We start from the raw sequence: 12,819 nt of genomic DNA, 5'->3' as shown, positions 1-12,819 counted from the left end.
TTTTCTTGTGGAATATGGCTGCTAGCTGACATTAGCCAGTTCCCTAAATGGCATTCCATAACATAGGATCATTGTTTTTACTAACCTCATCCTTTCAGTATTGCTAGGCATACACATCCAACAATCTGAACTCCAAGCCTTCTACCCTTGAAGCCAAGAGATTCATCTGGAGAGGAGGAAATCTAATTTCTAGTAGTACGGCCTTTAGAGGAAGTCAAATCGACCTCACTCTTCTTGAACTAGCCTTATCTTCTCGAATTGCAAAGGGGTTAATTCATTTATTTATTTTAATTCTTAATTATTCTTAAAATCCAGAAGCTGAAAACAGAGACATTCCAGAGACATTCCTACAACTCCTACTGCTTTAATGGCTTCTATTTGCTCCAGCCATATACAATTGAAACACTGGAATTAAGTCTGGGTACCTACAATACAAATACCCACAGCTGAACTTTTCTCTTCAGGCCCCTTTGTACTCAGTGGAGAAGAATCCACACAATTTTCTTTTTAAAGTCCATTCTTGGATGGGATAAATTACTCTCCAGTCATTACAGCAGAGATTTAAATATTAGTTCAGATGAATCCCCTGGAATGCTCACACACAGCTTTAAAAGCTCGAGGACAAAAAATATTCAGAAGTTACTGGAGCAGCAACACAGCCAACAAAAGAGTTTATGGTTCCACCTGACCCAGAGGCAAGTTTCAGCATGAAAGGGAAAAGCAACTTATACTGCAATTCTACACTTGTTGATAAATATAATAAAGTTACTGTACAGCACCTTTGCTTGAAAGAAAATTAGTTTGCTACAAAGTAAAAAGTCTACTGTTTACTATTAGCTATGCAATTTATTTTGCTGGTGAAAAGACTGCAGTTGGAAAGCCACCATTTAAGCATATATATATATATATATCTTTAAGATGTATAATCAACGTACACAAATATGGACACCACTACTTAGCCCACTGGCAAGCCTCAGAATAGTGATATGAGTAACTCTTTTTCTTACAGATCTGTATTTTATTTATTGTAGCTGCTGTCACTGTATTTTCAGTAACACTCAGTGCCAAGTTTTCAAGTCTTCTGAAGACTAGTAGGATAACAGAAAAATCTAAGTTTAATGTTAAAAATTCAACCATAACTTTGCTACTTTGCTCACTAGAGATTATGCATGCTTTACAAAACTTTATGGGACAACTCAGTAAACAAAGAAATAATACTTCTATACATAACGAAAAGCTGACTCTAGGCACTTACCTTGGCAACCAGGCTCAGAAGGCATTTGAGGAAGTAATACACATGTTAAAATCTTTTCTCCTGTTTCAGGGTCTGTGTCAGTCTGAAATGTCAGCAGAGGTTGGGACTGGTTATCAGACAACCACAAAGCCTTCAGCTTTAAGGTAGTCAGTGAAATGGGAAGATACGTCAGCCTAGTTCAAAAAAGCAAAGTAAAAATGTCAGGACACTCTCTAGGAGACTCAATAGACGGTCGTGAAGGCAACTCAAGTATACATCGCTGAGTTGGAACAAACAGGATTGAATTTTAATGCCTCTAACAGAAGGCATTGCAGTAGTCACCAATTTCAACTACTCCATTCTTTAAAAAAAAAAAAAATCTGCAGCTGAACTTTATACCATAATCCTCTGAAGCTGTGAACAACAGGTAAAACTACACTGAGCTTCCTCTACTGCAGTAAAGTGCCCTGGAAGGCGGACAGCTGCTTCCTGTCAGGAGCCTTACATGTAAACAGTGGCCAGAACAGAAATAAGCAAGTGCCTGTGAGACAATTACATTGCATAGATGAGATGCCCTTCGCTATTCCTCCATTTTGGTTTTTTTTTTTTTTCATTTAACTTCCTACTAACTGAACTAATTTGCTGGTTTATGCTTTAATCCACTCGTTTTGCATGTTGATGTTTGAAGCACTAAGACTCATGAGAAGCTGCAAGGTCAAAGTGGCTTTCCTTGTTACTCACACTGTATCACGAAGATAAGACACTCAATATTAGTGCCACTTGACATGGCTTGGTAGCTTCACCTGAAGCTCTATCCACTGCCTATATTCTCAGAAATATACAAAACCAGAGGGTTGTTTTTTTAAATCCAATCTCTTCTTCAGGGTCAAAGTAATCCAAAAATCACACTCATGACAACACACAATTCATGCTACTTTTGGCCCAGGGGGATGACTACTTCAACAATTTCAACAGTAACACTAACAGGAATGTCATAACTGGTTTTTTATTACTCAGTTCTTAGACATACTATCTTTTGCTATCAGAAAGAATTAAGTAAATACAGCAAAAGAACATGAAAATACGAAAATCTCTTGCCTGTTTCCAGCAACATCCAGGACATGAAGTTCAGTGGCCTGTGAAATTTCAGAGGGAATTCGAGATAATCTGTTGTCACGTACAGAAAAGACGTTAAGACTGCAGCAGCCCCCAACCTACATTTGAGAAGAGGGGGGGAAAAAAAAAAGCAAGTCTGGTTTTGTTGCAGTACCATAGCATAACAAAAGCATGCAGTACGGGTCACAGAGTGTGTCACAGCACATTCAAGTTACAATGCCTGCCAGACACTTCCCCCAGAGGTACAGACTGCAAACAAGTGTTAGTTTAGAAGAAGTCTGACCTGAAGCAAGTCTGTTGGGGCAGTCTCTGGAACATCTGTATCTGCAAATAATGGATATCTTTACATACAGGTCACACTCTAGCTACCTTTCAGAGCCTTCCGCACCCAGAAGAAACCAGTAACCACACAGAAGCTACTCTGTGCCCAACATTCACAAAACACCCTACAGTCAACTTTTTCTAGCTCTATGTTTTACATATTAATTCTTTCTTTCCTCATGGCAACTTTATATCCGGGCAAGCGCAATGGGGCTTGAAGCAAGGCAAAATGCTAAATACACCTATCAACTCCCAAAATTTATTGAGTCCACAAAGATTAATGAAAAGTTCACTAGAAGCAGAAGACTTGGTAAAATCTTTGATGCCCCAATTCATTAGAAGCATCCAATTTCAACATGATTCCCACATGAACTGGCCTTCTTTAATCTATTTTAATCTAATATCCTCTGTCTCTATCAATTTACCCAAATATAAGCACTTGCATTCTCAAGCTAATTCGTTTTTTGGGTGCAAAAGATGGGATTTTTCAGTTTTACCTTTAAAAATCTACATTTTGCACCAAAAGTAGCTGTTTTCAGAAAAATAAACCCTCCACATTTGATTAAAAAACCCTCATTCCAACTTTATGTTCCAGAGGGAACTACTTTAAACAGGAAGATAATCAGTTCTAGGAACTCAAAAGCTGCCTCAAGTAACTCTTTGTTCCTATTAACAAAGGAAACTCATCTTTGTTTGCTTATCATACAGAGTTTCAAAAAGCCCTGTTGTTTGTTTGCCAGTTCCAAAACTCACCGTAAGAAGGTGAAAAAAGATTTCTCTTCTCTTACTCCAAGTATTAGAGGCAAAATATCCCAATGCCATTTGAAGCTTTCAAGTTAAGTAGACTTAGAATCTAACTATAGAGTTAGATTCCAAACTAAACACAGTGGATGGAACACCTCCGTTCAAAAATCAGAGGACTTCTATAGTGACATACATCTAAGAAGGTTCTCCCCTCACATTATAGCAAATATGTAACTATACCTTGGCCAGAAGTCCCCAAAACTAAGCTGAAATTATTGTATTCTTGTCAACTGTCAGTTGTGCCTTTGCAAAACCTAACCCAAGACTGAGATTATAGACAAATAGCACAAAATCTTTTAACTAGTCAAAGTAAAAATAGTGTTGATTTAGCCTATACTATTTACTAAGCAAAAAGCCACTTTTAAAGGATGCAACTGTGACTTACAAAATAAAACAAAGAAATGGAGCATTTATATCCCACTCACCTTCCTTTGTATGATAAATGCTTTTTAACAGAAGAAAACAGCAATCAGCTGCTCAAGGCTTCTGATTCACAAGCTATTTACAGCACAAAGTTAACGCACTACATTCTTGACAAAAGAGAATCCGTGATATTTCCCTTAAATCACTGCACTCCTAAGATACAGCTATTTCACAAGATTATCAGCTTTCCCAGCCCTGTGTGTACCACAGAAGCATGAACCTTGCAAGCCATTTTAGCTTGTGAATCAAAGCCCTTAGAAACCAGCACTCAAATAGTAAGCAAACATTTCTTAGTGCAAGAACTCTGCTATTCACTTTAAAGAGTGTACAAATTCTTAAATAATGTGCCTTCACACATTCACAGAACACATTGTGACATTAAAAAAATATATATACAAAGTAAGTGTCTAATTGGTGTTTCTAACATGAGTAGCTCTGAAAAGCAAGAAATACAATCAGGGAATGTTGATGAGCTGGCAAGTGATGCCCTCAGTGTGCACAAAGTGTTCCCTTTTCATGAATGAAGTTTGCGTTACTCAGTCTTGGAGCATGGAGATCCAAACAGGTTAGCCAAACAAACAAAGTAAAGCCATGCAGCCCTGATGAGACCAAAACTTCTATACTTCTGACAATGGAAAAATGCAGCAGTGGAATCAGGACAGCCTGAGTCATCATGCACTCAAAGCAGTTTAATGAAAGGTAACAGTAGAACCACGGACTGAAGAATACTTACAGGGTTATCAATTTACCTGACCCATAATTTTCCAAGCGGCTAACAATTAAGAAAATACAAGAGATGTTCAATTTATTTTTCTTTATCCATACTGGACAAGAGCATGCCAACAAATGGAGACAGAACATACATTCTTCTACTGCCAAAGAGGGTTGTAACTCCTAAATCATTTAAACTTCAGTTAATATAACTTTGCTCTCTATCAGTCAACAGGCTGCTGTTCAAAGGTTGTTTCATTCAAAGGTAGTGAAGACCTTTTATTTTAGTAGGGTAGTAGGGTAGCTAAAAATGAGACACTGAATTTTTTTAATGAAACTGTTTTTAGAAAATGCAGACAGCATTTAACAAGCAGCATCGAGTGAGATATCACACAGGAAAAAAGGACAAGCTGACAGTTAAAAATCAATTAAAATCTTTGTAATTTCAAACAAAGATGGCACCCATCCAGCAGTACAGAAAGACATCAGGTCCAATGCTTGAAAACCTAAACAAGAAGCAGTACCACGGAGGCAAAGTGCACACACTACATGGCATGCGGAAAGGAAAACACTGTTGTGGCTGCCATGAAGTAACACGGTATCAGAACGTCGCTGGTTTGGCTCAGAGTTGTTAACTGAGGAAGAGCCATGCTTTCCAAGGGTCACATGCTCACAACAAACTGTGCCAAACCACCGCATATGCAGCAAGGACACGGCTGAGGCCACAAGCCCATTCGCCAGTTAAGCACACACTTCATTTCCAGCACAGACTTCACTTAATGGGGACAAGCATGTGCTTAGTTCTAGGCACGTGAGTAACTGTTCCAAGGACTGGAGGCTTAAAGAAGTCCTCACGTTCTTCTGTAGTGAGCAGGACATCAGGAAAAGATCTCACATGAGTTGTGCATGCCTAAGTCATACTCATGAGACTTAGTTCATTTTAGCAACTTTAGTTTAAGGGTTACTGACTTGTCACATCACACCAACTCCAAAGAACAGTAAGCCTAGGTAAAAACCAAAAGGAAAATCACAAAAACAAAACTCACATGTCGTCAGGCAGTAAATGGTCATTTCTATGAAGCACTAATCTTAAGATCATTGATACTACGAAGATAGAACAAAACTGCATTCAGATGGGCTTGATTGAGAGGATGAGCGTCACTAGGAGGCATCTAGAGGCATCACAAACCTTTAACCCTTTAAACCCTTTAATGGGTGATCTTACTGCTCTTTTCTTCTATCTCAGTCTGAGGCTCATCTTCCTAACAGCTTCCTCATTATGGAGAAGCAGTAAGGCTGGGACACACATAGACAGGGTATCAGCTTGGTTGCTAAAACTCCCCCCCTATGTTGTCATCATGACCAGCATTTAGCATTTCACTCTCCTGCTTTTTTGCCATTCATATACCCACTACTAGTCTACCTTAAACAGTCCTCCAGAACTCAAGTCTTAATACATTGCTTCTCTGCTGGTGTTTCTGATGACTCTCAAGTAGATATCAGCACCTGTTTACTACTCAAAAGGTATGAATCAATTCTTCTCTCCTTTAGCAGTCAGCACCTTTCACACAGCAATAAGCAATGCAAAAAAATTACATTATGACAAATACTGTAATGATTAGTCTTCAGCTGCCGTGTGACTAGCTAGAAGTCCAGTGATGCATCTCTTTTATTCAACTCTCAAAAGAGCTGTCAGCATCAAAAACTCTCACAGATGTAAACAAGTCTGATAAATATAGTGGCAATTTAAACACAGTTCCTCTTGTGTTGTAAAATTTTTTCCAGCATTATATCCAAAATTTTGTTTTGGTTCAAAGAAAATAAAGTCAGAATTTTCCTTGGCTCCACATAAACTATATTAATTCTTTAACTGCAAGCACAGGGTACATTTAGGGGTGGAAAAAACTGCCCAATTCACTATCATTAACTATTATTCTGTTGTTATTATTAACTTTAAATTGGCTAGGAAAATCTTCAGTAAACTCACTTCAACACCTCCTGCACCACTGGTGAACAGTAGGAGAGGGGCTCACCAAGACAGCTTCTTAGCCCTCTGACTCAAGTGTTCCTGCACTTTTTCTCAGTCTTTCTTTTTTTCCTTTGAGACACACATACTTCTACACAAATGAGGGAAGGGACAGGATATCAAAAGTTAAAATCAGAAAAAACAAAGTGGTCCCAACTTGTTTTAAAAAATTTAAATTTAAAAACCATAGTTATTGCAAAAAAAAAAAAAAAAAAACAAACCAACCCTATAGTTTTACCTAATGGAGTAATAATTCTCACAATGTATCTCAGAGCCAGGAAGGACACATTACCAGATCTCTGCAGATTGTAAAGACTCATTAATAAAAGCACATAAACTGGAAAACATTCCAAGGAGGTTATTTATGCAAGTGCCAAAATCAACACACCAGTTTCATCAGCGTTCCTGTGCCAGGGTGGGATTTCAACACCAAAGAGTCACCAGGCAGGTCTTTCAAGTTTAAGGGGAAAAACATTTGTAACTATGAACAGGTTTAGACATTCTCAGTTCTTGCTGAAGTCTGTTTCACCACTTCAGTCAGAGAGAGACTAAGCTGCAAAATGAGATACTGAAGATGAAATCTGTGACTCAAGCCTTGGTCATACATTTAGTTCTTCCACATTTTACCTTTATCAGCACACAATAAAAAAGAACCTTTGAACCAGGAAACCTTGAAGGTGTATTTACATACAAACTCCTTAATAATCCCAAGTCAAGAAATTTTACACCAAAAGATAAGGAATGGTTTTACAAATGTGCCTCGCAATAGATCTTGCAACGTAATAGTTTAACACAGTGACTCAAAATCCAATTCTCTTAAACTGTTAACAAAACACAACCAAATCAACATCCTTCTACTCCCTTCCCCAAAAAACACACACTACCACAGAAAAGCTAGAACTCAGAGATTATCTCACCAGGCTACATTAAAGCAGGCACATAATTTCCACCGTCCTATCTATAAAAGTGGTCTTTGCTACTGGAATAATTCTGGATGAAATGACAGCAACACCAAGCAGGTACAGTATTGGGTACAAGTACTCTTTTCTCTAGCTGAATTCCACTTTTTTTTCTACACACAAGACCGTGTCTTTGTCCCTCTCCAACAGAAACCAGTAACAGCCTGTCTCATATCCATGTTTTATAGAGCCGAAGACCACATGCGCACAGCTGCTCTAGCACTCTGTAAGGCAGAGAAAGAATGGAAGAGGTAAGAAAAACACGTAAAGGAAAAGAGGGAAACATACTGAGGAAAAATATCTGCACTGCATACTCTACTTCTGCTTCTGCGAGGGGGGAACCAGTGTACAAATACCAACTTTGATGTGCAAATGTCCACGACCCCAGTCTTTGCCATACTGTCTCAGGAGACATCTTAAGCAACACACAGCAGGCAGGGTTGTTGAAAATTACTTCTGACAGAAGCTTGTGCCTAGCTTTAAATCTTAGTTAGTCAGTTTAAGATGAAAATAAACAGAAAACACAGTATACTTTCTCACTGTCAAGCAGAGCCTTCCAACAGACAGTAAAAGGGTGACACATTTTCCTGTCTTCCCTAAGTGCACTACCAGTGTATTTTGTATTTTTTTCCAAGTCAGTAACAATGAGAACAAAAATGGAAATTGAACATTTCACCAAAGACACCAAATTGTTCCTCCCTGCCATCCAAAGGGAAACTCAGAATTGAAATCTTTGCCATTATCAGCCCCCTAAAGCTGCTCCCGTTGATGCTTTCCATAACAGCAAACAGTACTTGTTATACCTATGCACTCAATTATGTGGAACATTTTTCTTTTAGCGACATGAAATGTGACTCTTCACTTAATTCCTCTGAATTTTAAGCAGAAAACGTATACTATGAAATCTTTGTGTTTGGTTTAAAGCAAAATGCTGTTGGTTAAGAAAAATACTATACCGAGAAAATCCAGCTCCAAGAACAGATGGAACATGAGCAGAGAGCAACAGATTACTTTGTTTTTGAAACTACCATTTCAGCACTCTAAGAAGGCATTCTAAAAACATTCAAGGAAAAATGTTTTACTTCACAGCTGTAGCTCAAGGAATTCAAACTGAAACTTGAAAAACTGAAACAGAAAAGTCTTGTTAGCTAGAAAGTAGGTTCTGCAACGCAAGCATATTAACAGTATTTTTGAGGCACACCACTGCCATCAGTTGTTTATGCTTTCTATTTGTAACATTACTATCTTGGAATTCAAATGCACTGATCAAAGGTGAGATGACCCTGCAGTTAGAAAAGGGCTGGCTTCCTTTAAAATTAAATAATAAAAAATTAAATATCCACAGAGCAAAACATAAAATCTTACATTACATGTAATTTCAAAGCACTTGTTCTAATGAGACAGACACGTTGGCGTGGACACCTTTAAAGGAAAAATAAAAATTCTATTTCAAAGTCATTGATAGGGAGCCAAAGAGCTCTGCTTCCTCTGTTTCCCTGCCAAGCTCCCTTGGGAACCACCCTCTCTCATTTTTATTTCCTGGACTTCCACAACTCCCCAGCTCACCTCATTCCAGACACTACCTTCCATTTTCTCATTATTCACCTTCTCCAAACACAGGCTCAGCCCTGTCTTCATTCCACTTCTGTGCAGGTGTCCCCCTCCCTCCCTCTCTCTCATGTGCACTGAAGTTCTCTAGACACACTCTCATTCTTCACTTCACCCTTGGATATCCCCGTCACCAACTGAGCAACACATTCCACCTCTGAAAAACGTTGCTGGTTCCAAGTCTTCAGTATCTTGCTCAGTATTAATCCCTCTATTGTTTTCAACTGAGCTCTTGACCCCACTATACCCCCAAACAGACATGGTCCATATTCCCCCTGCTTTACCTGCTTCTGCAGCTGAGCCTTCTCCTCTCACCTGCTCCTGTCCCTGCTTCTTCCAAGCCACACTGATTGCCCTTATGCACCACCTCCAATACCATGTATTCCATTAACTGAGAAAAGCGCTTATACACTACACAAGATATTAATGTCCAACCTGGAAATAAAGTGTACCAGTAAAACCTTCCATGCTAAACTCAGAACAATTCTGCTCAAAGGTGCAGTAGACATAAAACTGCACAAATCTCAAGTACAGGCATTTTACCATACCTGTGTTATGTATTAACTTAAAGGCCTTCGTAAAGACATGGAAAGTCTTCTGCTGTATGAGCACAAGATGAGAAAGACATTAAACCATTAGAGAGCATCCAAAAGAGGGCAACAAAGATGGTGAAGGGCCTTGAGGGGAAGCCGTATGAGGAGTGGCTGAGGTCACTTGGTCTGTTCAGCCTGGAGGAGACTGAGGGGAGACCCCATTGCAGTTACAGCTTCCCTGTGAGGGGAAGCACAGGGGCAGACACTGATCTCCTCTCTGTGGTGACCAGTGACAAGACCTGAGGGAAGGGCCTGAAGCTGTGTCAGGGGAGGTTTAGGTTGGATATCAGAAAAAGGTTCTTCACCCAGAGGGTGGCTGGGCACTGGAACAGGGTCCCCAGGGAGTGGTCACAGCACCAAGCCTGACAGAGTACCAGAAGTGTTTGGACAATGCTCTCAAGGCATATGGTGTGACTCTTCGGGCTGTCCTGTGCAGGGCCAGGAGTTGAACTTCATGATCTGGATGGGTTTCCTCCAACTCAGCATATTGTAAGATGAAAACTGCCATCCCATACCAACGCAGATAGTTTTCCCAGGGTCTTGCCTCTTGCTAGCAATCATGCAACCTGTCTGGGTAAGACCTGTAACAATTCTCTGTTCAGAACCAGAAGCACCACTGCAGAGAAGACACTGTTCTGCTAGAAAAGCTGCAGTACTAACATATCTCCTCCCTCACCTTCCCCCAATTAGGTGACTGGCCTGTGGCAGCTCAGACCAGGACACTGATTGATGCTGCCAGTGCCACAGCACGGCAGCTGCCCCTGCTTGATCCCTCTTCTTCAGCATTTCCCCATCTCCTTGCCACTTTGCTTTCTTCTCATACCTCCTTCTTGAGCTCTCCAAGCTCCATAAGGAAGCAAGTCAGAGCTGATACTCCTCTCAATTTCCATCCAATGGCTGTCACCCAAGTACATAACCCTCCTGCTCCTTAGGTGACTGAAAGTGGAGAACAATAGCTACAAGCTCAGAGTCACACACTAGATAGGAAAATTAAGAGGGAGAATTACTTGGACAAATATCACAGAGAAAAAGTAGTACAAACAGAACCAACTCATAGTCCCATGCTACAATCATAGGATGCTGCTTTCCCGACTTTTTTTCCACAATTTACGCCTCAACTAAACTTGTAAAGCCTTCAATAAGATTTAGTTCCACAACACAAACTCTAGCCTCATTTCATTCTACATACTGTTACAATAGACAAGAAGTCCTAGTGCTCATTGCTGCAAAATCTGAGGTATCTTGGTCACGTCAGGTCCTTAAATATAAGGACAAAAGTAGTCCAGAGATCTCCAAAACCAAAAAGACTGTCAAGACAGTCACTGAGCCACTTTTCAGAGTATGAAACTTTCCCTTAGATATTGGTCATAGCAGTGAGGTGAGGAAGTGTGTGGCAGTAGTTTCATACTACATGCAGAAGAGACATATTGGTGTTGCATGCACCCTACCAGAACTCCCAAGTCTTCAAATAGTGCAGGACCTGACATCTACACTGGGAATTAACAGTTGAAAACTAATTAGATCCCAGTTAGTTACACGCTAATTAGATCCAAGCCTTTTTGTTCAACTACAAAGACATTTTGTACTTCCAAGCCACCAAATCACCACAGTTCAGATCTAGTAGACAAGTTTCTGGTTTTGATCAGTTTGGAAAGAATACCCATGGGACCAAAGTTGCCTGCTACTTCTAGTAGGCATCTGAAATCAAGAGTTTTCTGTTTCTACAATCTCATCTGTACAGAACTTACCTCTTTGGGCAAAGATGTTAATTTGTTTCTATCAGCATTCAAATTGTTCAGCTTCTTTAGTTTTCCAATGCTCTTCGGCAATGACTGTGCCAACAAAAACAAAACAATACACAAACAGAATTTGTAAATACACAGAGTCAGGGTAAACCACTTAACTCGCTTGTATAATTAATTAATAGTCTGATCCACTTTCAAAATTGAAATGTAGTTAATCCTCATTACTGCCAGACCTTCCAAAGAAGGTCCAAAGGTTTATATTTCAGAACAAGTGTCCAGGAATGTCAGTTTCTAACACAAATTCACTCATTAATTATCTCTGCACCATGACAATAGACACACAACAGCTGTGTACAGAATGCATGTATGTAGGATATGCGTATTACCTAACTTTACACTCCTAAAATTGCTTCTTGGTCAGCTATCTCCTAATTGAGGTGCTATAAACTGACTGTTAGAGAGGCATCTTTTCAACAGTCTTAAGCTTCTAACTCAACCAAGCACAAGAAATGCTCAAACCTAGTTTATTTAAAGACAGCTACTCTCCAAGTGTCAGCGTCACATGAAGTTTCAAAATAATGGAAGAAAACACCTAACAGAAGGAGTTCTGAGATTTTATTTTCATTTAACATATTTAACACCTGGCTAGAGCAGATCAGCAGAGCAAGTAGTTCAAGCTCTTCAGAGCTCAGGCCTTCTATTCAGTCCCAGCAAGACTGATCCAGATAATGCACAGCAAAAAACTGGCAATAATGCAATACAACACAAACCCCTGCATAAAAAAACGCAACAAAGTAAGCGATACCTGCACTCCACGAGCTCCAATTCTCTCACTGGTCATGAAAGACTCAGAAGTGAATATGTAACTGCTTAAGCATTTGAAGGGCGGATTGCTACTACACACAGCTTGATCTCCAGCATTCATTTAACAGGTAAGAAATAAGATGCATTTAAAGAAAATGCACTACTTAGCAGTAGCAAGGGTGAGTAACCTAATGAGCTAAGTGATTCAGCACTTAACAGCAGGTCTTATTACCACCTGCCATTTGAGCAGCCATGACCATGCTTACCTGCAGCTGGTTTTCTGTGAGAACTAGTTCAGTAAGGCTTTCACAGTCTCCAATTGAATCAGTTAGTTGAATCAGTTTGTTCTGATCAACCTTCAAAATGGAGAGCCTCCGCAATTTTCCTGGACAGAAAGAACAACATGGATTTTTAGTCTAGTATCCTCCAATACCTTTAATTCCATTAATTTTTACTGCTGCAAAACACCTAGAAA

The 12,819-nt window shown here is 39.6% G+C and overlaps 1 protein-coding gene across 3 annotated transcripts in view; it reads right to left on the bottom strand.

The window, feature by feature from the left end:
• Positions 1-12,819, bottom strand: part of LRRC1 (leucine rich repeat containing 1) — a 98,395-nt gene that overhangs the window by 31,428 nt on the left and 54,148 nt on the right. For all 3 annotated transcript variants that reach the window (XM_048297907.1, XM_048297906.1, XM_048297908.1), the window contains exons 9-12: positions 12,611-12,729; positions 11,544-11,627; positions 2,333-2,448; positions 1,256-1,428 (exon numbers count right to left, since the gene is read on the bottom strand). In XM_048297907.1, the coding sequence (XP_048153864.1) occupies positions 1,256-1,428; positions 2,333-2,448; positions 11,544-11,627; positions 12,611-12,729 (492 nt within the window). The remainder of the gene's footprint in view (positions 1-1,255; positions 1,429-2,332; positions 2,449-11,543; positions 11,628-12,610; positions 12,730-12,819) is intronic.

The sequence above is a fragment of the Corvus hawaiiensis genome, chromosome 3 (assembly GCF_020740725.1).
Source record: "Corvus hawaiiensis isolate bCorHaw1 chromosome 3, bCorHaw1.pri.cur, whole genome shotgun sequence".
Classification (NCBI taxonomy): domain Eukaryota; kingdom Metazoa; phylum Chordata; class Aves; order Passeriformes; family Corvidae; genus Corvus; species Corvus hawaiiensis.
The sequence above is the reverse complement of the archived record's forward strand: the minus strand, read 5'-3'. Positions and strand labels throughout refer to the sequence as shown.